The 27,817-nt window shown below is 39.0% G+C and overlaps 1 protein-coding gene across 5 annotated transcripts; it reads left to right on the forward strand.

The window, feature by feature from the left end:
• The first annotated feature begins 1,301 nt into the window (after window positions 1-1,301).
• Window positions 1,302-27,072, forward strand: LOC132850166 (uncharacterized). 5 transcript variants are annotated; one of them, XM_060876381.1, is made up of 7 exons: window positions 1,302-1,448; window positions 1,950-2,234; window positions 2,486-2,728; window positions 2,872-3,159; window positions 22,414-22,650; window positions 22,950-25,182; window positions 25,434-27,072. In XM_060876381.1, exons 1-6 carry the CDS (start codon window positions 1,391-1,393, stop codon window positions 22,961-22,963), a joined length of 1,125 nt encoding a protein of 374 aa, XP_060732364.1. In that variant the 5' UTR covers window positions 1,302-1,390; the 3' UTR covers window positions 22,964-25,182; window positions 25,434-27,072. The 5 variants fall into 5 exon arrangements, with proteins under 5 accessions (XP_060732364.1, XP_060732367.1, XP_060732368.1 ...); XM_060876384.1 differs by having other exon boundaries at window positions 2,881-3,159; XM_060876383.1 differs by lacking the exon at window positions 2,872-3,159 and adding an exon at window positions 10,070-10,354 and having other exon boundaries at window positions 1,305-1,448.
• Window positions 27,073-27,817: the final 745 nt, after the last annotated feature.

A 27,817-nucleotide genomic window follows, 5' to 3' on the forward strand; every position in this document is an offset into this window, starting at 1 on the left:
TGTATAAACCTTTTATTCGGCCACCACTAACCAATGCTCACAAGCAGCTGCATTGGGCAGAAAAATACATGACGACTAATTTTCAAACAGTCCTGTTCACTGATGAGTGCCGTGCAACCCTGGATGGTCCAGATGGATGGAGTAGTGGATGGTTGGTGGACGGCCACCCTGTTCCAACAAGGCTGCGACAACAGCAAGGCGGTGGTGGAGTCATGTTTTGGGCCGGAATCATGGGAAGAGAGCTGGTCGGCCCCTTTAGGGTCCCTGAAGGTGTAAAGATGACCTCTGCAAAGTATGTGGAGTTTCTGACTGACCACTTTCTTCCCTGGTACAGAAGGAAGAACTATGCTTTCCGTAATAAAATCATCTTCATGCATGACAATGCACCATATCATGCTGCAAAGAATACCTCTGCATCCATGGCTGTTATGGGGATAAAATAAGAGAAAGTCATGGTGTGGCCTCCATCCTCCCCTGACCTCAATCCAATTGAGAACCTTTGGAGCATCCTCAAGCAAAAGATCTATGAGGGTTGGAGGCAGTTTACATCCAAACAGCAGCTCTGGGAGGATATTCTGACATCTTGCAGACAAATTCAAGCAGAAACTGTCCAAAAACTCACAAGTTCAATGGATGCAAAACTTGTGAAGCTGCTATCAAATAAGGGGTCCTATGTTAAAATGTAACCTGACCTGTTAAAATGTTTAAAAAGTTAAAATGTTGTTATAAGTTTGATTGAAATAGGTTTTAATTTCAGTAAATATGCTGCGAACACAACAAATGACAATTTACAACCTATAAAGTGTTTTGAAACTTACTGTGTGTAATAATTTTGAGCAGTGCAAGTTTTTTATGTTTAAATACATGAAAATACTTTTATCATTAGGTGGTTTGTTCAATAAAATTTGAATTGTACTCTGAATAGTTGATAACATGAGAATTATGTAAATGAGAAAAATATTAGGTAAATGAGAAAAATATAATTTGCATAATAATTTGGAACAGGGTATAAATAAGCCTAATACAAGTTTTAATTAAACAAGTAAATATCCACCTTCACACCATTCCACTATTCACACAAAAAGCTAAACATCGGTTATTTAACACATTTCTTTGTGTGTGTGTGTGTGTGTGTGTGTGTATGTGTGCATACATTTATTTATTTATGAAATTAATATGAAATATCAAATAGATAAATAGATAGATAGTTGGTATTATTTGTTCATAGTTATTTGTTCAGAGTTATATTGGATATAGCAGTGACACAAACAGCCTGAACCTCCTGTGTCTAACCTGTATGGTTAGATTGACATCATTTCCTTATCAAGGGGGTGGGCAGGTGTCTCTCATAAGGACACATACTTTCTGGCAAATGTAGTAAAGCAAAAACATGGCTAGAAAGGATTACATACAAGGCATCTTATTGTCCTTTATTCTATTTTGTGTTCGTAAGTAAAACTTTTAATTTGCAGTATGTAAATTGTTAAATATATTAAAATAATGTCAGTGTATATACTGTTGTAGCTAAAAGATAATCTAAGCGCAATTTTTTATAATTTTTTTTTATTTTTTTTACATATTTTGTAGTCCTATATTGAGCTCAAAAGCCTATATTGTCTTACTTTGGAGCAAACCAAATATATATATATATATATATATATATATATATATATATATATAATATATATATATACATAAATTTTCCGATGCTCTCTGATGTCTGAGGTTTATCTTGTCCATTCTTTCCAAACAGCTGTGAGTCAATAAAACTATAATGTCTTTCCATAATTTGATATTTTAAAATGTATTATAAGCTAAACGAATTTTCATTCTGTATTTTACATTTAATTCTATTTTATTCTGTGTTCCGTTAGGTTGTGATAATATATATGTGTGATATAATATGAATTGTATTATGACTATTGCACATTTTCTTTGTGTTCCTTTAGGTTGTGTAGACTGTGAAAATGTGGCAACTGGGACAAATTACACTTTAAAGTCAGCGATAACAGGACCTATTGAATTGGGTGACTGGAAACACAATGGCAATTTGGTGGTTGAGTGGGACGTTAAAAGTGCGCCTGTGTGGTACCGATTAAAAGACCGAGCACAGCTTAACACTGACAATGGAGACCTCACAGTTTGGCTAAATAAGGAAGACAGCGGTATATTTATGGCCGAATTCCAGGTGCAAGGGGTTCTGCAGAATTTTGAACGTACAATTAAAGTGATTGGTGAGTGAGCAGGTTATTTTTTGGCCTCCTTTATTAGGACAGGTCACACCATGTCATTAAACTTATGACTTATCATCTTTGTTGATTTTGTACTCCAAACTCCAAACTCCAAATCCAGGTTTTAGGGAAATGAGATCAATAATTTCTATGTAACACTGGATATCATTTAAGCATGTTTACATTACAGCTCTTGGGTTGGGGGAACTATTCCAATTTCTTCTTGGTCTAATAATGACATATTTTTCTTCTAGATCCAGTGACTAAGCCAAAAGTGACTTGTGAGCAGAATGACCTAGATATAACACTCAAGTGTTCAGTGGACGATCCAGTGCAGGCACTGTTTACATGGTCCGGACCAGATGGGTTCTCTCATGTTGGGGATAGTGTTCAAATCACCAGAAAACAAAATGATGACTCAATCTATTACTGCTCTGCAAAAAATGAAGAGAGTGTAATGTCAGCAGAGTTCAAACTTAAGGACTGTATTTCTGAGGGTAATGCTTTACTTTTCCACTTTGCATTCACTCCTGCAGCTTACCTGGCAGACAAGTTATTTTATTTTAAAATGTATTATAAGCTAAACATATGTTCATTCTGTATTTTACATTTCATTCTGTTTCATTCTGTGTTCCGTTAGGTTGTGTAGACTGTGAAAATGTGGCAACTGGGACAAATTACACTTTAAAGTCAGCAATAACAGGACCTATTGAATTGGGTGACTGGAGATACAATGGCAATTTGGTGGTTGAGTGGGACATTAAAACTGGTTTTCTTGAATGGTACCGATTCCAAGACCGAGCACAGCTTAACCTTGCCAATGGAGACCTCTCAGTTGTTCTGGAGAAGAATGACAGCGGTGTATTTAAGGCCCAATTCCAGGTGAATCGGGTTCTGCAGTATTTTGAACGTACAATTAAAGTGATTGGTAAGTGAGTCTTAGTCTGTGTTTTAGTTATTTAAAACTATATCACAGCGCTGTTGAATTTTCCTGTCACGACGTGTAGATGTTTTTCATTTTCTATTCGTGGACTTTATTTTTTTTAACATTTATAAACGGAATCTTTGTTGTCAGGAACTTGACAGTCAATACTAAGACAGTGGTGGCTCAGTCGGTTAAGTTTTTGGTTAATGATCAGGTGTTTAAGCCCCTGCACTGTCAAGCTGACACTTTTGGCCCCTTGAGTAAGGCCCTTAACCCTCTGTTCTCTGGTGATGCTGTAACAAGGCTGACCCTGTGCTCTGACAACAACTTTCTTGGATATGCAAAAAGAAAAAAGTTTCATTGTGCTGTATTGTGGCAAATAATTATGCTTTATTTTGTGCTTTGTGCTTTTGTGCTGTATAATTGTGCTTTAACTCTCTTCATTTGAATATATTGTCTTCTGGTAAAGTAGGTTCCTGACTTTTGTATACTATCTGCTTAACTCACTTTGTTCTAGAGTAGTGTGATTTGAATTGTTATATTCTATACCATTGTTGATTTTTATAGTGTTGGTCCTTGTTGTTCTCTCAGCTGATTAATCAGGAGTAGTTTCAGTCTACCTTAAGGTGTGAATTGGGGGCAGGGCTTACCTATTTAAATTGAAGGTTCTCCGTTTGTAAGTATCTCTCTCTCTCTCATTGTAAACTTTGTGTCTAATACTGTTTTGCTATATTCTACCATACCTTAATTCTCACTCTTGACTGCAAATATGTGCCTTAAACCCATCTCTGTACTCAATTCCTACACTCGCAGACACTCTCGTCCACAGAGCAGAGGTCACAATCCCAGTAACCTCATCTACCCTCCTCTGTTGTGTAAGTCTCAAACAGTGGTGGTAGGTGGGCTCTGGAATTGCCAGTCTGCTGTGAAAAAAGCTGATTTTATCTCTGCTTTAACTTCCCATTACTCCTTTGATTTTCTTGCGCTAACAGAGACCTGGATATCCCCACAGAACACTGCTACACCAGCTGCTTTATCCTCTGCCTATGCTTTCTCTCACTCACCACGAGAAACAGGCAGGGGTGGTGGTACAGGTTTATTGCTGTCAAAGAAATGGTGCTTTACACCTCTCCTCTTGTCTCATTTAACCATCTCCTCTTTTGAATTCCATGCCATTTCAGTTACCTCTCCAATTAACCTTGTTATCATTGTTGTTTACCGCCCTCCTGGTCCCCTAGGTGACTTCTTGGAAGAAATGGACACACTGCTTAGTGCTTTCCCTTCTGATAGCTCCCCCCTGACAGTGCTTGGTGACTTCAACCTCCCCTCTGACAAGCTACATTCTTCTTCCCTCCTGTCTCTTCTTGACTCATTCACACTCACACTCAACAGCTACATCCCCACACACAAAGGAGGCAATGTGCTGGACCTGGTTTTCACCCGTCCTTCTCCAGCTACAGACGTGACTGCTACCCCACTACACGTCTCTGATCATCACCTGGTATCCTTTACCATCACTCTCCCTACCCTACCTAAAACTACCTCTCACCCCCTCGCTCTAACCCGCCGCAACCTTTACTCTGTCTCCCCTTCTTCTGTAGCTTCTGGCACTCTTTCTTCCCTTCCTGATCCTGAGTCTTTTTCCTCACTGCCCTTGGACTCGGCCACAGATACTTTCCTCTCATCTCTTTCCTCAACTATGGACTTCCTCTGCCCTATGTCCACTAAACCCAAGAAAACTTCTTGTTCTGCTCCTTGGCTTTCAGATGTGCTGCGCAACAATCGAAGAGAGCTAAGATCATCAGAGAGAAAGTGGAAGAAATCACAACTTGATGCAGATCTTGATTCTTACCGAACACTCATGGCCAAGTTCTCCTCAGATGTGACTTCTGCCAAGACTTCCTTCTACAAGGAAAAGCTTGAAGCTTCCTCACATGACCCTCGGAAATTCCACAACATCATCTCTTCTCTGCTCAACCCCCCGGCTCCACCTTCTTCATCCTCCCTGACTGCAGAAGACTTTGCTTCTTTCTACCAGGAGAAGATTGAGGAAATCTGCCGGACCTTCACTTCAGCCCCGACTGCACTTACATCTCAGAGTATGGACTCCCCTACACCTTTGTTGTCACATTTCTCAACTGTAACAGCAGAAGAGATTCTAAAACTCATCCAGTCTTGCAATCCTACCACCTGCCCATTGGATCCACTCCCTTCCACTTTGCTGCAGACCATCTCGCAAGACCTTCTGCCCTTCATTACAACTATCACCAATAGATCCATAGCATCTGGTCAGGTACCAACTACCTTCAAGAGAGCAAGGGTTATTCCCATCCTGAAGAAACCTGCTCTGGATCCATCAGACATCAGTAACTACAGACCGGTATCACTTCTCTCGTTTCTTTCAAAAATTCTTGAACGCATTGTCTTTAATCAACTGTCTGTCTATCTCTCACAGAACAACCTCCAAGACCCCAACCAGTCTGGCTTTAAAGCAGCTCATTCCACAGAGACAGCCCTTTTAGATGTCTCTGAGAAACTACATGCTGCTAGATCAGCCAATCTCTCATCTGTCCTTATCCTCCTTGACCTTTCAGCAGCGTTTGATACGGTCAACCATAAGACTCTCTTAGCCACCCTCAGGAGTCTTGGGATATGCGGATCAGCTTGGGAATGGTTCGCTTCCTACCTGGAAGGACGCTCATATCAGGTAACATGGAGGGGAGTGACATCTGCTCCACGCAGACTCTCCACTGGCGTCCCACAAGGCTCAGTACTTGGTCCTCTTCTTTTCTCCCTGTATACTCACTCTCTTGGTGAAGTTATTTCCTCACATGGGTTCTCTTACCACTGCTATGCTGATGATACACAACTTATCTTCTCTTTCCCACCCGCAGATGCCACAGCTTCTGACCGGATCTCTGCATGTCTGGCAGAAATTTCATCATGGATGACTGCTCATCAGTTAAAGCTTAATCCTAGCAAAACTGAGCTGCTCTTCATCCCAGGTGATTCATCCCCAGGTCATGATCTTGCTATATCCTTGCACAACGATCTGATCTCCCCTTCAGCCACAGCTCGCAACCTTGGGGTAACCATGGACAATCAACTGTCCTTTTCCTCTCATGTTGCTAATGTGACTCGCTCATGTCGGTTTCTTCTCTACAACATTAGAAGGATTCGACCATTTCTGTCCACACAGGCTGCTCAGGTACTTGTTCAGTCTCTTGTCATTTCTAGACTGGATTACTGCAATGCACTGCTGGCAGGTCTACCTATGAACGCAATCCGTCCTCTGCAAATGATCCAAAATGCAGCTGCCCGGCTTGTTTTCAACCTGCCAAAGTTCTCTCATACCACCCCGCTGCTGCGATCCCTCCACTGGCTTCCGGTAGCTGCACGCATCAGATTCAAAACACTGATGCTGGCCTACAAAGCCAAAAATGGACCAGCTCCCTCTTACCTCAAAGCCCTCATCACTCCTCGCACTGCACCCCGCACCCTCCGATCTACCAGCACTGCTCGACTGGTTCCACCATCTCTCAGGGTAAGAGGCAAATATACTACAAGACTCTTCTCTGTACTGGCACCAAGGTGGTGGAACGAACTTCCCCTAGAGGTCCGGACAGCTGAGTCACTGGCTATTTTCAAGCGGCGGTTGAAGACCTACTTATTCAGGAAACACTTCAACTAGCACTTTCATTATCTTTTGCATTTAAAAAAACAAAAAAAACAAAAAAAAAAAAACACACCTTTGACACTCTCATTGTAACTTTGAACAAATGTTTTAAACTCATGGTATCTTAAGTATGTAACTTAGTGATCCAGCATTAATGTATTCAATGTTAGAGATTTAAGCACTTATGTACGTCGCTCTGGATAAGGGCGTCTGCCAAATGCTGTAAATGTAAAAATGTAAATGTAAATAATGGCTTGACATTGGGTTTAATCGGTGAACTATCCGTCTTAAATTAAGGAGAGTCTGTAAGGAAATAAGTGTTTATAGCTGCTATAGTGTAATTGAAAACAGGAACTAACTTATCTTGCAGATGTTCTATAGTTATTAAATATACTATAAATATTAGTCACCAAGTGTTTCAGTAGCAAAAAAAACAAAAAAACATAGTGAGCAAACGATGTGTTATAAGAGCAATAAAACTTGTCAAGGTGTAAGAGGGAAAAGAACCCTTGAGGTGTATCATTCTACGTGTGACACCGACTATTGTGAATTGTTTTCCTATAACAGAACCGGGCCATCATATTTCATTTTTACACATCACATTTGAATATTTTTCTCTACAACTTTCAATCAGGCTGTATTTTACTATGTATCTGTATATGCATTACAGTATAACTTGTTTTAGTGACCAGAGTTTACTCATATTAATTTCAGATCCAGTGACTAAGCCAAAAGTGACTTGTGAGGAGAATGACCAAGGTATAAAACTTATTTGTTCACTGGTTCCTCCAGTGGAGGCAGAGTTTAAATGGACCGGACCAAATGGGTTTTCTGATGTTGGGAATAGTACTCAAATTGACAGAAATCAAAATGATGACTCGAAATGAAATTGAAGTGAGCGAAGAGTCAGCAGAGTTCAACCTTAAAAACTGTGAAGGTAATATATTTTTGTTTTGGTTTAAAAATAGTTTGCGTCAATATTGCTGGCTAAATGTAATGCTTTAGATTAGATTCAACTTTATTGTCATTACACATGTACAGGTACAAGGCAACGAAATGCAGTTTAGGTCTAACCAGAGTGCAATAGCAGCAGGTGCAGGATATACAGAGTTTACATTAAATTAGTTCATCTCCTATAATAAAATATAGAACTTAAAATTAATATTAAAAGTTTTTAAATCTCCTTTAGCCATTTATTGTTCATTATGGTCTGATAATGACGTACTTTGCTTCTAGATCCAGTTTCTTAGCCAAAAGTGACTTGTGAGCAGAATGACCTAGATATAACACTCAAGTCTTCAGTGGGTTTACATGGTCTGGACCAAATGGGCTATCTCATGCTTGGAATAGTGTTCAAATCACCAGAAAAATCAAAATGATGCCTCAATCTGTTACTGCTCTGCAAAGAATGAAGTGAGCGTAATGTCAGCAAAGTTCAAGCCTAAGGACTGGAAACTAATTACCAAGGTATCTGAAGTCTGTAACCTAGTGAACCCGTGATAATATATTCATCGAGAGAGAGACTCTTGTACGTCGCTCTGGATAAGGTCGTCTGCCAAATGCCATAAATTTAAATTTCTTGTTGCCTTATATACAGATTTCTATAATATTGTTATAATAATGAATATTGTGTAATAAAAAGAATCAGCTTTAAAATGTGTCATATATAGTGTACAGATAGAAAGCAAAAAATATATGGCATGTCCTGACAAAATGTGCTGGTAAGAAGATTTTTGACAGAAGTTGACAGAAGCATCAAGCAGCCAGAAGCAGCTTTGCTTTATGTTACAGATGAACATTTTACAGGACTAAAGATGGCCAGCCAAGCACAATGATTCAGATAATACTTTCCAACTATTGTTGATCAAAAACTGGACAAATCATAAAATTGGACAAATAGTGCTCATAAAATCCCATCTCATACTGTAAATGCCACAATTCAGACAGCACCTCTCTTAAAACCCTGCCTTCATCACCAGCTATTTCAGTGTGACACTTTCCTCATAAATGTGGTCTAAGATCTTTGAGAATCTGTCCATGATAAAGAAACATTTTCTTTACTTTTTCCCTGTGAATGCTGGGTTCATCTCAGGTTCCTGTAAGAGGACATGAAGGAAAGGGTGTGGATGACCAAAATAAATACCTAATAAAGGTATACCTAATAAAGGTATAATCAAAATTGGAGTCCTCCATCTCAGGAGTATATCTTCTAGGAATGTCACAGTTCAGATTTATTTATTAGCACCTACAAAATCTGGTCCTTACCATTTTCTATATACATATGTCTTCATTGTATAGCAAAACAAAATTGGCCTTGCTGTTACTTTCAGAGCGCTTTGTTCATGAAAGCACAAATAGATATAAGAAACAGCTGTTTGTAGCCTGTAATTGCCCACAAGTGATACAATACATACGAAGCACTATTTTGTTCAGAGAGCAGATTAAACAAGCTGTAGACTGATATAGTTAATTAGATAAATAAATATAAATACATGTATCATATAACTAATTAACCAGTGTACACAAATAAATAAATAAATACATAATTAAATCTAAAAAAAACAATGCTGTTATGCTTTAATGCTTCTCATGTCCCAGTAGTCTGTATGCAGTTATTTTGGAGCTGCATGAATTGATATGAAGTGTAACAGGTGAAAGCACTAAATTGCACATTTATTTGTAATTCTGCAAATATCCACAACCAAAAGAAATACTATAAACAATACTAAATAAGTCTAATACCAGTTTGAATTAAAACCAGTAAATATCCACCTTCACACCATTCCACTATTCACACAATAAGCTAAACATCGGTTATTAAACACATTTCTTTGTGTGTGTGTGTGTGTGTGTGTGTGTGTGTGTGTGTGTGTGTGTGTGTGTATATGTGTTTGCACGCGTGTGTGTATATGAATACATACATTTATTTATTTATGAAATTAATATGAAATATAAAACAGATAAATAGATAGATAGTTGGTATTATTTGTTCATAGTTATTTGTTCAGAGTTATATTGGATATAGCAGTGACACAAACAGCCTGAACCTCCTGTGTCTGACATCATTTCCTTATCAAGGGGGTGGGCAGGTGTCTCTCATAAGGACACATACTTTCATACTTAAGTCAATAAACTATAATGTCATTCCAAATTTGATATTTTAAAATGTATTATAAGCTAAACATATGTTCATTTTGTATTTTACATACAATTCTGTTTCATTCTGTGTTCCGTTAGGTTGTGTAGACTGTGAAAATTTTAAAACTGGGACAAATTACACTTTTAAGCCAGCGATACCAGGAGCTATTGAATTGGGGTACTGGAGACTCAATGGCAATTTGGTGGTTGAGTGGGACGTTAAAAGTGCGCCTGTGTGGTACCGATTAAAAGACCGAGCACAGCTTAACACTGACAATGGAGACCTCACAGTTTGGCTAAATAAGGAAGACAGCGGTATATTTATGGCCCAATTCCAGGTGCAAGGGGTTCTGCAGTATTTTGAACGTACAATTAAAGTGATTGGTGAGTGAGCAGGTTATTTTTTGGCCTCCTTTATTAGGACAGGTCACACCATGTCATTACACTTGCGACTTATCATCTTTGTTGATTTTGTACTCCAAACTCCAAACTCCAAATCCAGGTTTTAGGGAAATGAGATCAATAATTTCTAAGTAACACTGGATATCATTTAAGCATGTTTGCCTTACAGCTCTGGGGTTGGGGGTTCTATTCAAATTTCTGCTTGGTCTAATAATGGCATATATTTCTTTTAGATCAAGTGACTAAGCCAAAAGTGACTTGTGAGCAGAATGACCTAGATATAACACTCAAGTGTTCAGTGGATGATCCAGTGCAGGCACTGTTTACATGGTCCGGACCAGATGGGTTCTCTCATGTTGGGGATAGTGTTCAAATCACCAGAAAACAAAATGATGACTCAATCTATTACTGCTCTGCAAAAAATGAAGAGAGTGTAATGTCAGCAGAGTTCAAACTTAAGGACCAAGGTATCCGAAGTCTGTAACTTAGTGAACCCGTGTTAATATATTCATCAAAAGAATTGTACGCTGCTCTATATACATTTAATATAGATTTAATTGTAAATGACCATCCTGTTGCTATTTCAGAGCAACTTGTTGCCTTACATTCTACAGTTTTCTAAGGAAAGGGTTAGCATGGGTTAACACCTAACATGTTAAGGGCATATAGTTTTAAACTTCTTTGCAGTTTTTCAAGAAGTGTTATTTTTAGCATTCAATAATCCCTGATAAGGAACAGAATACACAAACATTTCACCTGTGATTATTCCATACTGGAAACATTCATTTATTCATTCATCTTCTACCGCTTATCCGAACTACCTCGGGTCACGGGGAGCCTGTGCCTATCTCAGGCGTCATCGGGCATCAAGGCAGGATACACCCTGGACGGAGTGCCAACCCATCACAGGTCACACACACACACACACACACACACACACACACACACACACACACACACACACTCATACACTAGGGACAATTTTCCAGAGATGCCAATCAACCTACCATGCATGTCTTTGGACCGGGGGAGGAAACCGGAGTACCCGGCAGAAACCCCCGAGGCACGGGGAGAACATGCAAACTCCACACACACACAAGGTGGAGGCGGGAATCGAACCCCGACCCTGGAGGTGTGAGGTGAACGTGCTAACCACTAAGCCACCATGCCCCCTCATACTGGAAACAATCATTAATTATTAATGCTAGTATATGTGCAGGATATGAGCATGCACCTGTGAAAGAAGATCTTTGCTGAGTTGTTTTTTCTTCCACTTTCTCTCTGGTATTAATACTTTTTGATTGCTATGGAACACAATAACCCAATGCCAAAGCAACAGTGCAAAGAATCTTCCTGGGTTTAGAAGATAAAGGGTAGAGGATGTCTAGAAACATGTGAAGAGAAATGATCTGTGGCTAACTTCAACATAAGGAAGGAAAAAGTGTCAGTGTATGGAAGGGATGGTATGGGGCAGGAAGCTACAGAGAAAGGGCAGATAGAGTGGGGTTTAGGTGAGTGGTGTGATGAAGATGAAGGAGAAGTTGTTTGTGACTAAGAAGTTCTGACCTTCTGTGTATGTGACTAGAAGTTGTATACCAAATGTTGTTTGTGACCAGAGATTGTTTGCATGAAATGTTAGAGGGTCAAAATGCACTGGATACAAGATGGTGAGACTCAAAGCTAAGAATCAGCTTAGGCAGACCTTGGTTAGGGTTTCCTGATCAGGTGCTGTAATGTAGCCAGTGACTGACTGTGTTTTTCCTGCTTTGTTTCTGTGTTTGAATCATGTTTATAAAAACTCAGTTTAACAAATGATATGGGTTCTTCCTCTTTGAGATTTCCATGGATCCTGTTGTGCAGCAGTACAAATAAACTGCGGACCTTTTTACTTTTGCATGTGCCTACACATTTATTATCTTCAAATTTCCACAACAGTGGGAAAGATATTGATAGCTGCTTTTAGTCAGGATAGAGAGGGTGATTAGGGAGGTGATGGTTCAGAGATAAACTCTAAGAAAAACCTCAAGGTTATTTAAATATTTACTTTTTACTTAAATACTTGGATATGTCTGAACATAAACCTTTTTTAGTTTAACTCCAATATAATGGCTCCATGCTTTCTTTAATTTATAATTGATTTTGACACAATATTCATACTTTTACATAAGTATGGTTTCTCTGTACAACATTTTTTTTAAAATGATTTTATAATCTTACACCAAGCCTTACACTTGTAACTAGCTGAAATCAGCCTAAAAATATAAGGCTGGTGTTAATGCAACCAACTTAACTAGGGGATAAATCCCACCTTACTATCCTAGAAAGCAGGGCCGGCCCTGCGCATAGGCAGAATAGGCAAATGCTAATGGCGCCGCCCACCACTAGGGGCACCCGTGCGCCCAAATTATTATTTTTATTAATATATATGTATATATATTTTATTACCTGAGAAGTATTTTATTTATATATTTATTATATATATTTTATTGCTGTAAGAAAGGCAAGGAAAGCAAGGTCTCCGTAATATAGTTTTTTTTAATATAGTTTGTGTGTGTTTCCAAAATATTTTCAAAATAAAGAAAAACAGGACAAAGCTGTGCAGTTTGTTTCTGTGTAAGTTTATGAACAAAATGATCGGAACACAATTGTCTGTGATTCCAAGGGCACCAGGTGAAATCTTGCCTAGGGGAGCAAAGTGTCAACTGTTTTATTTAATACAAATGAAATTGATTTACTTCTTCTTTTTAAGATTATTGGCACTGGTACATTACCGCCTCCAACTGGATAGGGAGTTGAGTACCGGAAATATTTAAATAATAAAATAAAATAAAATAACTCAAATTAATTCATTCATTCATTCATTTTCTACCGCTTATCCGAACTACCTCGGGTCACGGGGAGCCTGTGCCTATCTCAGGCATCATCGGGCATCAAGGCAGGATACACCCTGGACGGAGTGCCAACCCATCGCAGGGCGCACACACACACACATACACTTATTCACTCACGCAATCACACACTAGGGACAATTTTCAATTTTTTCAACCTACCATGCATGTCTTTGGACCGGGGGAGGAAACCGGAGTACCCGGAGGAAACCCCTGAGGCACGGGGAGATCATGCAAACTCCACACACACAAGGCGGAGGCGGGAATCGAACCCCGACCCTGGAGGTGTGAGGCAAACGTGCTAACCACTAAGCCACCGTGCCCCCCCTCAAATTAATTGATTAATAAATTAATTTTAAACTTAAATCTGGTTATATAAGCTTGTTAATCTTAGTTAATTTAATAATGTATTTTCTCTTGTCCTGGACCATTTTTTAAATAAGATTTTGCAATGTAATGTTTATAGGTTTCCATTAACAGTTTAGTTGTAATACATGTACTGTTATTTTTTATGTATTCCTATTATACACAGGAAATGTTTTAGGCCTGGTTGCACTATTGTAAGATGCTTAGTCATTTTATCCTCCTTTTGTTTATTATAGACTGTCCTCTCTGTATTGATTGCTGTTGAATATTGCATAGTTGCCTTTCTTTGAGTTCTTTGACCTATTTCTCTTGCCACTTCATTTTAATATATGCTTTTATGTTTCAGTTTTAATTTATGGAACCTAAATATCAATATTTAACGGTCTCAAAGCTTGTTTAGACAATGTTTAAACAGATTCACTCCAACCTGTGCTGGTACCCATAACAATTACAGAATTAACTGTATGTTTCTAGATTCTGAATAAACGGAACAATTTCAACCATCTTGTCTTGATGAATATTGTCCACTTGAGAAAGAGAAAGAGAATGTCAATACACATTCACATTCAGTCACATCCATACTATCAGATCCTCGTCAGATTTGATTTACTCCTTTGCTTTGTATGCATTTTCAATAGCATGGGCTGAAGCTGCAGGCCTTTTTTCAGGATGGGTATCTTTGACTCATTCGTGCTCAGAGTGTGACCAATATCTCGGCCCAAATAATATTTGATATCTAATGTCTGCTACAGCTAAGGTCACATGCTGGGTATATATTACATAGGCCTAATTTATCACTCTTTCACTAAATGTGTGTGTAAACCAAATCAAACTAAACACATTTCACCAGATCTACAAAGGTTTTAGAAGCTGTAATTTTTCTTTGTATTGACATGATTTTTTATAAATTCCTATCACCCATAAAATGAAAAGTTCACACAAGACACAGCTTATTTTAGGTGATGCCCGCAAATCTCCAACATAGGTAAAGTAAGAATAAACTGCTTAAGCAAAGGAAATACTCAGAGGAAGTAGAAGTGGAAGTTATTTTGATTCACATATACTGTATGTCAATGAAAGAGATTATTTTGCTGCATAATAACACATGAAAAAGCCTGTAGATAAATTACAAAACAGAAATGTGTTATTAAATGAGTTGAAAATCATTTAAGTGAACCAACGTTTTACTGGACATTTTGCATCATCTAGTTGTCAGGGAAAATGAGAGGAGGTGGATTATGTTTTTATTCTCTTTATTAAATGTAAACTGTTTTATTTGCCACGGGAGTTCATTCATTCATTCATCTTCTACCGCTTATCCGAACTACCTCGGGTCACGGGGAGCCTGTGCCTATCTCAGGCGTCATCGGGCATCAAGACAGGATACACCCTGGACGGAGTGCCAACCCATCGCAGGGCACACACACACACTCTCATTCACTCGCACAATCACACACTAGGGACAATTTTCCAGAGATGCCAATCAACCTACCATGCATGTCTTTGGACCGGGGGAGGAAACCGGAGTACCCGGAGGAAACCCCCGAGGCACGGGGAGAACATGCAAACTCCACACACACAAGGTGGAGACGGGAATCGAACCCCGACCCTGGAGGTGTGAGGCGAACGTGCTAACCACTAAGCCACCGTGCCCCCTCGCCACAGGAGTTCTCTTCGTTTATTCTGGTGAGCGTGTACATTCCCCAACTGAACTGTTGGCCGATCAGATCACACAAACAGAGCAGACTCTTCATTATCATTGTCTGCGATTTTAATAAGCTCAACCACGAACTAACTAAATACAGACAGCACATTACATGCCCCACAAGGGACAACAATATACTAGACCACTGCTACACTGTTTTGAAGAATACATACCACTTTGTTCCTTGTGCAGCTCTTGGACTCTCTGATCACTGTCTGGTTCATCTTCTACCAGCCTACAAGCAGAAACTTAAATCTGCTAGGCCTGTTGTGAGATCTGTAAAGAAATAGATGGACAAATAAAGCAGAGCGGGATTTACAAGCCTGCCTCCACCTCACAGATTGCTGTGTTTTTGAAGCTGCAGCTACTGATTTGGATGAGCTTACTGACACCATGACAGCCTACCTCAGTTTCTGTGAGGACATATGTGTTCCCTCTAAACACCCTTCTGTCAAGCTCCTGAAATTTGCAAGTGACACTACAGTCATCAGTCAAGAGGTTGAGCAGCTGGCTGTCTGGTGCAGTCACAACAACCTGGAGCTAAACATGTTCAAAACTGTGGAGATGACAGTAGACTTCAGGAGAAACTACCCTGCCCTCCCACCACTCACCATCAGCACTGTGGCTTCAGTGGAGTCATTCAGGTTTCTGGGAACCAACATCTCACAGGACCTGAAGTGGGACATTCAAATTGACTCCATTGTGAAAAATGCACAGCAGAGGTTTTACTTCCTTCAACGACAGTTCATCCTGCCACAGGCACAGATGACACAATTTTATTCAGCTGTTATTGAGTCGGTTCTGTGCTCTTCTATAACTGTTTGGTTTGGGTAGACCAGCAAATCAGATTTAAGAAGACTGCAACAGACTGTAAGGACAGCAGAAAAGATCATTGGTGTTCACCTTTCCAACCTTCAGGACTACTCTGTTGAACTCTAGAGTGAAGAAACAGGCAGGTAACATCATTACAGACCCCTCTCACCCCGGCCACAACCTGTTTGCACTTCTTCCTGATGTATGTATGTATGTATGTATGTATGTATGTCTGTATGTAGGGGAGACCGGGGTTGGTTGTCACAATTTTTACTCATGCATGAATTGCTCATCTTCAAAAAATCTTTCAGCAGTAATTCCTACATGAAATGAAAACTTGGGGTCTTGGCTTTAAATGTGTATACCTTTTACTTTTAGAATGTATTGTAACATGAAGTAATTAACTATCAAAGACACTCTGACACAATGTGACAACCAACCCCATTACGGGGTTGGTTGTCACGAGGTATGGGGTTGGTTGTCCCTATAGAGGTTCAATAGGATTTCAGTGATAAATTGGGATCTAAAAAGATAATGTGTAACTTTTTAGTTTTTTAAGCTAGAAACTGCAAATAAGTTTTAATATGAATACCACCCCTATGATAGTTGTCATCAATGCCCCTTATGTTTAAACAATGGGATTAAAGTGGGTGATCAGTTACTTGAATTGTCTACTGTGTTGAGAAATAAAATGAAATAATTTTTAGTGCTAAAACCTCTTTATTATCAATTCATTATGTAAGTTGCCTAACAGCAAACAAAAACAAACAGACCAACAGTCTTAAAAGGTCCACATGTCCAATACTCTTAACAATTTGAACTAAAGTAGGAAACCCTGTGCAGCACTGGCTGTGCTTCATTCAGAGTCACAAGAATCACAGTTGTGACAAATGTATGCCCCTGCAAACAACTTGCAAATGTATGCCCCTGCAAACTATCCCTTTAAAAGGTCTACATGTACAATATTTTTAACAATCTACTGAACTAAAGTAGGAAACACTGCAAAGCACAGGCTGTGCTTCATTCAGAGTCACAAGAATCACAGTTGTGACAAATGTATGCCCCTGGGTTGCCAGGGGTACAATCTTTGTGCGCCCACATTTTGCAGCGAACACATCTGAGCCATACTTCCCTGGACTTGCTATTGGTGTATGGCTCAATGCAGACCAGGCAGAAACATTCCTCCTCATCAGACTCTTGTTCTAGCCTTGGCTTTTTGGCTACCTTCTTTTTAAGAGGTGCTTTTCTTTTTAACAGCTGAGGAGCATCTTTTCTTTTATTTTCTTCCTAGCATCAACAGACCTTTTTTCATTTTCAATTTCGGCTTTCACAGGAGTATCAGTTAGTACAGCACTTGTGCGTTTTCTCCTTCGCTGGATCACTTTCCTTGGACCCACCTTTGGAAACGGACGGATATCCTCTGGGCTTGGCAAAGCAGTTGAACAGGTAGCGGTGGGAGGGGCCAGGGCCAGTTGTTGACTGGTGGTGGGATGGGCCAAGGCCTGCTGTTGCACAATGGTGGGAGGGGCCGGTGCATGCTGCTGACTGGTGGTGGGAGGGACCAGGGCTTGCTGTTGCACAGTTGTGGGAGGGGCCAGTGTCTGCTGCTGACTGGTGGTGGGAGGGGCCAGTGCTTGCTGCTGACTGGTGGTGGGAGGGACCAGGGGGTGCTGTTGCACAGTTGTGGGAGGGGCTAGGGGCCGATCTGTAACAAAAGATGGGGCAAACTCATAGTCCTCAAACACATCCCTGTTAAATGGGTAAATGCCTGCAACCCTAAAGCCCGACTGGATGTTGGTAGGGGTTGCAGCCAGTGGGTAGGCAATGGAGACAATGCCTGGAATGTCATAAATTGACATGGTCTTCCCTGGGTTTTGCAGCATCCAGGCATGGCAGGCAGAGCTGACATGCTTCTTAAAAGGTCCATACACTGACCTGTCAAGTGGCTGAAGCTTGTGTGAGCAGTGTGGATGAAAGGACAGGATGACCACACCATTTTCTTTGGCATAGTCAAGGCCATCCACAGAGAGATGTGATCCGTGGTTGTCCAAAAGCAGCAGACAGGGCTTCTCTGTAGAACATTTCGTGTGGCTAACAAAATGCTTCAGAAAATCAACAAAATGCTCCTCCTTCATCCATCCAGATACGTTTGCTCCACCTCTACTTCCAACAGGCCCATTTTTAAGAAAGTAATCCCTGTAATAGACTCTGGGGAAAACAAAGTAAGGGGGGATGCTGTTTCCAGTGGCAGAAACAGCAGCGGCGATTGTGACAAGTGTTCCCCTTTCAGCGGATGTGAGGCTGCCCACTTGTTTGTGGCCCTTCCGAGCCACAACTTTATTTGGCCTATGTACAGTGGTAACACCGGTCTCATCCATGTTCCAAATATCATTAGGCCCAAATTTGTACTTCTGCATGACCCTCTCCAAGTTGTCGAAGAACATGGCAACATTCTCCCTGTTGAAGCTTGAGGCCCGTGCCAAGCTTGTGGCCTCAGGTGATCGGATGGAGAGAGAAGGATGGCGCTTGATAAAGACACTGAACCAGTCAGCACTGGCTTGACTAGTGTCACTCCAGGACTGTGGAATTTTAATTTGCTGTGACACTGAAAACTGGTAAGCCAGACTGCGCACTTCTTTGGGAGAGAGACCATAATAGATCTCAGAGGCCTTTATTATGTAATCTCTCAGCTGCTGTTCTTGGTGACCGTTGAAAATCTGGCGATTTTTTTCTATAGCCAACTGGCACTGAGGAAGTGGTAGCTCCACCCTGGATGTCATCATTTGACATTTTCTGGCAGTAACGGGTCAATGTCCTGTAGTTAATATCAAATTCTTTAGCTGTGCTACATATGCTTTTGCCTTCTAGCTTCACCTGCCTCACAGCCAAAAGCATAATGTCTGCTGGTGTTCTGCCCCTGTCTGTCTTTCTCTTGAAGTTCCTGACCATTCTACCAACAAAGACACAATATATCACTGTCTGCACATTCTCAGTTGAAAAAAAAAAACAAATTCTAATACTTGAGGGGTTTTTGTCACGTGTCACAACCAACCCTGCAAGCTATGAGACAACCATCCCCAACTGACTTCTTGACAAACATGCTAAGCTAGCTGCCACATGGCTTTTACTTGATAGCTAAAATATGACTCAAAATAAAGCTACTACTTTTGGCTTTTTAATGAGTGTTTTGTTTTTGAATGACTAATATCCTACAAGCTCTCAACACAAAAACAACACCAACATGAAAATTTACTCTGACCCATGAAAATAGAAAATTGTCTCTTCACCTCAATGTTTTGTGTCTACTCAGCAAAATTACAAGTGCAAATGAGTAAGCTATCAAAGACTGATAGATTGATATCAAAATTTTAAAACAGCGCCATCTAGTGTGTCTGGAATAAGCAATGTGACAACCAACCCGTGAGACAACCAGCCCCGGTCTCCTATATATGTATGTATGTCTGATTGAAGAACAATAGGCCATATATATATATATATATATATATATATATATATATATATATATATATATATATATATATATATATATATATATATATGCTTGTGGACGCTATTCCCATTCAAACTAGTAGAGGGCCAAACATTAAAGCCGCCTTGAAGCGGCCTTCACTGCACACGACAAACGACGGTCGATAAACAGGAGTCATTCATTTCCTATGGAGAGTCGCAAAGGGGCTGCGGTGCCGACCATCTGCGGGTCCGTAATTTTCGGATCCGTTTTGAGCGTTGGATCTGTTAAAAAATTTTAACTTGTGCGACTACACCGCATCCGATATGCCGACCGGATGTGATGTATTCCAATGTTGTCCAATCAGGTTCGTGTGCGCGAGGTGGTGATAATAATACTTTTCAATAATTCTTAACTTTAGTAATTTTTAAACTTTATCAAAAACAATCTTTTGTTTTAAATACATTGTTATTGATAAAAAAGTAATAAATTATTAAGATTTATATTGTTTTATTTTTAATGTTGTGTCCATGTTTCCTCAAAAAATATTCGCGGTCTTTCTGGATTTATTGTTGTATTGATTGTTTGTATTTACTCCTTCATAAATTAATGAATTCATTCACCATGATAAATGGAGGGGGAATACAGGCTCTTGCTTTTGCTCTCCTTTACTGGAGACGCAAAAGAAAACATTGCAAATCAGTGTGGATAAAACACCACCTGACTCGGAGAAAAAGTCTCGGCAAGTATCCATGCTTTATTTTTTCTGTTAACATCTCTGTTGTTATCATCTCTCATGATTCTAGAGATGTATCATACAGTATTGGGTTTTCCGAGACCGCTCCCATGTTGACGTCTACACGATCATATTGAACATTCCGTGCGACTGTCACTAGGGGGCGAAATCCGTATGTCGTGTGAAGGCGAGCACGGTGAAACGCAGCAAATCAACAAATCGGTTTTCGCGATTATCAGATCACAAGACAAAGGAAGAAGATCATATAGCAAATCTTCTTCTCTCGCAGCATCTTTGACTTGTGTTGATGTGTATTTTGTGATTTCTGGGCAAAAATACAGGCCGGTCATTGTGTCCGGGCTAAGAAGCGGAAGTGTGCGTTTATCAGAACGAAAGCAATCGAAATGGCGAAGATAGAGATCTGTCTCGTGTTATTCTTTTTATTTGGGTTGTGTGCTGGTAAGTAACATCCGCAATATATGAACATATTCACTGTAAACGTGATGTAGCTCCTTATAGCCAGAGTGAGCAACTTTGGCTAAGCTAATGCTGATTAGCACAGTCAGGGTGTGTCGGTTTATTCAAAAAACCCCTAAACCGCCATTTTAAACTCCTATATTTCTCCATTTTCTGGCTTATATGTCTATTACAAGTCTTATTTATATATACTTATATATTTATGTATATATGTTTTTATGTAAAATATAATAGCAAAATAAGCGTTTATAGTAAATATCACGTTTTCTTTCGGTAGATTAGCTTGTTAGCCGTTTAGCTCGTGTAAAGCCATTCTTCCATGACATTTAATATAGTTTTATTATTACTTTTTGCTTATTTTTTAATAATACGTATGTAGTGACGTATATAATTCTTTAATTTGATCATATGAATTGTATTATGACTATTGCACATTTTCTTTGTGTTCCGTTAGGTTGTATAGACTGTGAAATTGTATCAACTGGGACAAATTACACTTTAAAGTCAGCAATAACAGGACCTATTGAATTGGGTGACTGGAGATACAATGGCAATTTGGTGGTTGAGTGGGACATTAAAACTGGTTTTCTTGAATGGTACCGATTCCAAGACCGAGCACAGCTTAACCTTGCCAATGGAGACCTCTCAGTTGTTCTGGAGAAGAATGACAGCGGTGTATTTAAGGCCCAATTCCAGGTGAATCAGGTTCGGCAGTATTTTGAACGTACAATTAAAGTGATTGGTAAGTGAGTCTTAGTCTGTGTTTTAGTTATTTAAAACTATATCACAGCGCTGTTGAATTTTCCTGTCACGACGTGTAGATGTTTTTCATTTTCTATTCGTGGACTTTATTTTTTTTAACATTTATAAACGGAATCTTTGTTGTCAGGAACTTGACAGTCAATACTAAGACAGTGGTGGCTCAGTCGGTTAAGTTTTTGGTTAATGATCAGGTGTTTAAGCCCCTGCACTGTCAAGCTGACACTTTTGGCCCCTTGAGTAAGGCCCTTAACCCTCTGTTCTCTGGTGATGCTGTAACAAGGCTGACCCTGTGCTCTGACAACAACTTTCTTGGATATGCAAAAAGAAAAAAGTTTCATTGTGCTGTATTGTGGCAAATAATGGCTTGACATTGGGTTTAATCGGTGAACTATCCGTCTTAAATTAAGGAGAGTCGGTAAGGAAATAAGTGTTTATAGCTGCTATAGTGTAATTGAAAACAGGAACTAACTTATCTTGCAGATGTTCTATAGTTATTAAATATACTATAAATATTAGTCACCAAGTGTTTCAGTAGCAAAAAAACCCAAAAAAACATAGTGAGCAAACGATGTGTTATAAGAGCAATAAAACTTGTCAAGGTGTAAGAGGGAAAAGAACCCTTGAGGTGTATCATTCTACGTGTGACACCAACTATTGTGAATTGTTTTCCTATAACAGTACCGGGCCATCATATTTCATTTTTACACATCACATTTGAATATTTTTCTCTACAACTTTCAATCAGGCTGTATTTTACTTTGTATCTGTATATGCATTACAATATAACTTGTTTTAGTGACCAGAGTTTACTTATTTTAATTTCAGATCCAGTGACTAAGCCGGAGGTGACTTGTAAGCAGAATGACCAAAATATAAAACTTACGTGTTCACTGAAACCTCCAGTGAAGGCAGAGTTTAAATGGACTGGACCAAATGGGTTCTCTCATGTTGGGAATAGTGTTCAATTTCTCGGAAATGAAAACGCAGACTCATTCTATTACTGCACTGCAAAAAATGAAGTGAGCGAAGAGTCAGCAGAGTTCAACCTTAAAAACTGTGAAGGTAATATATTTTTGTTTTGGTTTAAAAATAGTTTGCGTCAATATTGCTGGCTAAATGTAATGCTTTAGATTAGATTCAACTTTATTGTCATTACACATGTACAGGTACAAGGCAACGAAATGCAGTTTAGGTCTAACCAGAGTGCAATAGCAGCAGGTGCAGGATATACAGAGTTTACATTAAATTAGTTCATCTCCTATTATAATATATAGAACTTAAAATTAATATAAAAAGTTTTTAAATCTCCTTTAGCCATTTATTGTTCATTATGGTCTGATAATGACGTACTTTGCTTCTAGATCCAGTTTCTTAGCCAAAAGTGACTTGTGAGCAGAATGACCTAGATATAACACTCAAGTCTTCAGTGGGTTTACATGGTCTGGACCAAATGGGCTCTCTCATGCTTGGAATAGTGTTCAAATCACCAGAAAAATCAAAATGATGCTTCAATCTGTTACTGCTCTGCAAAGAATGAAGTGAGCGTAATGTCAGCAAAGTTCAAGCCTAAGGACTGGAACCTAATTACCAAGGTATCTGAAGTCTGTAACCTAGTGAACCCGTGATAATATATTCATCGAGAGAGAGACTCTTGTACGTCGCTCTGGATAAGGTCGTCTGCCAAATGCCATAAATTTTAATTTCTTGTTGCCTTATATGCAGATTTCTATAATATTGTTATAATAATGAATATTGTGTAATAAAAAGAATCAGCTTTATAATGTGTCATATATAGTGTACAGATAGAAAGCAAAAAATATATGGCATGTCCTGACAAAATGTGCTGGTAAGAAGATTTTTGACAGAAGTTGACAGAAGCATCAAGCAGCCAGAAGCAGCTTTGCTTTATGTTACAGATGAACATTTTACAGGACTAAAGATGGCCAGCCAAGCACAATGATTCAGATAATACTTTCCAACTATTGTTGATCAAAAATTGGACAAATCATAAAATTGGACAAATAGTGCTCATAAAATCCCATCTCATACTGTAAATGCCACAATTCAGCACCTCTCTTAAAACCCTGCCTTCATCACCAGCTATTTCAGTGTGACACTTTCCTCATAAATGTGGTCTAAGATCTTTGAGAATCTGTCCATGATAAAGAAACATTTTCTTTACTTTTTCCCTGTGAATGCTGGGTTCATCTCAGGTTCCTGTAAGAGGACATGAAGGAAAGGGTGTGGATGACCAAAATAAGGTATAATCAAAATTGGAGTCCTCCATCTCAGGAGTATATCTTCTAGGAATGTCACAGTTCAGATTTATTTATTAGCACCTACAAAATCTGGTCCTTACCATTTTCTATATACATATGTCTTCATTGTATAGCAAAACAAAATTGGCCTTGCTGTTACTTTCAGAGCGCTTTGTTCATGAAAGCACAAATAGATATAAGAAACAGCTGTTTGTAGCCTGTAATTGCCCACAAGTGATACAATACATACGAAGTACTATTTTGTTCAGAGAGCAGATTAAACAAGCTGTAGACTGATATAGTTAATTAGATAAATAAATATAAATACATGTATCATATAACTAATTAAGCAGTGTACACAAATAAATAAATAAATACATAATTAAATCTAAAAAAAACAATGCTGTTATGCTTTAATGCTTCTCATGTCCCAGTAGTCTGTATGCAGTTATTTTGGAGCTGCATGAATTGATATGAAGTGTAACAGGTGAAAGCACTAAATTGCACATTTATTTGTAATTCTGCAAATATCCACAACCAAAAGAAATACTATAAACAATACTAAATAAGTCTAATACCAGTTTGAATTAAAACCAGTAAATATCCACCTTCACACCATTCCACTATTCACACAATAAGCTAAACATCGGTTATTAAACACATTTCTTTGTGTGTGTGTGTGTGTGTGTGTGTGTGTGTGTGTGTGTTTGCGTGCGTGTGTGTATATGAATACATACATTTATTTATTTATGAAATTAATATGAAATATAAAACAGATAAATAGATAGATAGTTGGTATTATTTGTTCATAGTTATTTGTTCAGAGTTATATTGGATATAGCAGTGACACAAACAGCCTGAACCTCCTGTGTCTGACATCATTTCCTTATCAAGGGGGTGGGCAGGTGTCTCTCATAAGGACACATACTTTCATACTTAAGTCAATAAACTATAATGTCATTCCAAATTTGATATTTTAAAATGTATTATAAGCTAAACATATGTTCATTTTGTATTTTACATACAATTCTGTTTCATTCTGTGTTCCGTTTGGTTGTGTAGACTGAAAATTTTAAAACTGGGACAAATTACACTTTTAAGCCAGCGATACCAGGAGCTATTGAATTGGGGTACTGGAGACTCAATGGCAATTTGGTGGTTGAGTGGGACGTTAAAAGTGCGCCTGTGTGGTACCGATTAAAAGACCGAGCACAGCTTAACACTGACAATGGAGACCTCACAGTTTGGCTAAATAAGGAAGACAGCGGTATATTTATGGCCCAATTCCAAGTACAAGGGGTTCTGCAGTATTTTGAACGTACAATTAAAGTGATTGGTGAGTGAGCAGGTTATTTTTTGGCCTCCTTTATTAGGACAGGTCACACCATGTCATTACACTTGCGACTTATCATCTTTGTTGATTTTGTACTCCAAACTCCAAACTCCAAATCCAGGTTTTAGGGAAATGAGATCAATAATTTCTAAGTAACACTGGATATCATTTAAGCATGTTTGCCTTACAGCTCTGGGGTTGGGGGAACTATTCCAATTTCTGCTTGGTCTAATAATGACATATATTTCTTTTAGATCAAGTGACTAAGCCAAAAGTGACTTGTGAGCAGAATGACCTAGATATAACACTCAAGTGTTCAGTGGACGATCCAGTGCAGGCACTGTTTACATGGTCCGGACCAGATGGGTTCTCTCATGTTGGGGATAGTGTTCAAATCACCAGAAAACAAAATGATGACTCAATCTATTACTGCTCTGCAAAAAATGAAGAGAGTGTAATGTCAGCAGAGTTCAAACTTAAGGACCAAGGTATCCGAAGTCTGTAACTTAGTGAACCCGTGTTAATATATTCATCAAAAGAATTGTACGCTGCTCTATATACATTTAATATAGATTTAATTGTAAATGACCATCCTGTTGCTATTTCAGAGCAACTTGTTGCCTTACATTCTACAGTTTTCTAAGGAAAGGGTTAGCATGGGTTAACACCTAACATGTTAAGGGCATATAGTTTTAAACTTCTTTGCAGTTTTTCAAGAAGTGTTATTTTTAGCATTCAATAATCCCTGATAAGGAACAGAATACACAAACATTTCACCTGTGATTATTCCATACTGGAAACATTCATTCATTCATTCATCTTCTACCGCTTATCCGAACTACCTCGGGTCACGGGGAGCCTGTGCCTATCTCAGGCGTCATCGGGCATCAAGGCAGGATACACCCTGGACGGAGTGCCAACCCATCACAGGTCACACACTCACACACACTCATTCACTCACACAATCACACACTAGGGACAATTTTCCAGAGATGCCAATCAACCTACCATGCATGTCTTTGGACCGGGGGAGGAAACCGGAGTACCCGGCGGAAACCCCCGAGGCACGGGGAGAACATGCAAACTCCACACACACACAAGGTGGAGGCGGGAATAGAACCCCGACCCTGGAGGTGTGAGGTGAACGTGCTAACCACTAAGCCACCATGCCCCCTCATACTGGAAACAATCATTAATTATTAATGCTAGTATATGTGCAGGATATGAGCATGCACCTGTGAAAGAAGATCTTTGCTGAGTTGTTTTTTCTTCCACTTTCTCTCTGGTATTAATACTTTTTGATTGCTATGGAACACAATAACCCAATGCCAAAGCAACAGTGCAAAGAATCTTCCTGGGTTTAGAAGATAAAGGGTAGAGGATGTCTAGAAACATGTGAAGAGAAATGATCTGTGGCTAACTTCAACATAAGGAAGGAAAAAGTGTCAGTGTATGGAAGGGATGGTATGGGGCAGGAAGCTACAGAGAAAGGGCAGATAGAGTGGGGTTTAGGTGAGTGGTGTGATGAAGATGAAGGAGAAGTTGTTTGTGACTAAGAAGTTCTGACCTTCTGTGTATGTGACTAGAAGTTGTATACCAAATGTTGTTTGTGACCAGAGATTGTTTGCATGAAATGTTAGAGGGTCAAAATGCACTGGATACAAGATGGTGAGACTCAAAGCTAAGAATCAGCTTAGGCAGACCTTGGTTAGGGTTTCCTGATCAGGTGCTGTAATGTAGCCAGTGACTGACTGTGTTTTTCCTGCTTTGTTTCTGTGTTTGAATCATGTTTATAAAAACTCAGTTTAACAAATGATATGGGTTCTTCCTCTTTGAGATTTCCATGGATCCTGTTGTGCAGCAGTACAAATAAACTGCGGACCTTTTTACTTTTGCATGTGCCTACACATTTATTATCTTCACATTTCCACAACAGTGGGAAAGATATTGATAGCTGCTTTTAGTCAGGATAGAGAGGGTGATTAGGGAGGTGATGGTTCAGAGATAAACTCTAAGAAAAACCTCAAGGTTATTTAAATATTTACTTTTTACTTAAATACTTGGATATGTCTGAACATAAACCTTTTTTAGTTTAACTCCAATATAATGGCTCCATGCTTTCTTTAATTTATAATTGATTTTGACACAATATTCATACTTTTACATAAGTATGGTTTCTCTGTACAACATTTTTTTTTAAATGATTTTATAATCTTACACCAAGCCTTACACTTGTAACTAGCTGAAATCAGCCTAAAAACATAAGGCTGGTGTTAATGCAACCAACTTAACTAGGGGATAAATCCCACCTTACTATCCTAGAAAGCAGGGCCGGCCCTGCGCATAGGCAGAATAGGCAAATGCTAATGGCGCCGCCCACCACTAGGGGCGCCCGTGCGCCCAAATTATTATTTTTATTAATATATATGTATATATATTTTATTACCTGAGAAGTATTTTATTTATATATTTATTATATATATTTTATTGCTGTAAGAAAGGCAAGGAAAGCAAGGTCTCCGTAATATAGTTTTTTTTAATATAGTTTGTGTGTGTTTCCAAAATATTTTCAAAATAAAGAAAAACAGGACAAAGCTGTGCAGTTTGTTTCTGTGTAAGTTTATGAACAAAATGATCG

The sequence above is a fragment of the Tachysurus vachellii genome, chromosome 8 (assembly GCF_030014155.1).
Source record: "Tachysurus vachellii isolate PV-2020 chromosome 8, HZAU_Pvac_v1, whole genome shotgun sequence".
Classification (NCBI taxonomy): Eukaryota; Metazoa; Chordata; class Actinopteri; order Siluriformes; family Bagridae; genus Tachysurus; species Tachysurus vachellii.

What these genes read in the sequence shown, in the direction of transcription:
- LOC132850166 (XM_060876381.1), top strand. Translation starts at nt 1,391, where the DNA reads ATGGCTAGAAAGGATTACATACAAGGCATCTTATTGTCCTTTATTCTA. An exon ending in TAAGGACTGTATTTCTGAGG is followed by an intron (nt 2,729 to 2,871) that starts GTAATGCTTTAC and finishes GTGTTCCGTTAG; the next exon opens with GTTGTGTAGACTGTGAAAAT. An exon ending in ACGTACAATTAAAGTGATTG is followed by an intron (nt 3,160 to 22,413) that starts GTAAGTGAGTCT and finishes TTTTAATTTCAG; the next exon opens with ATCCAGTGACTAAGCCGGAG.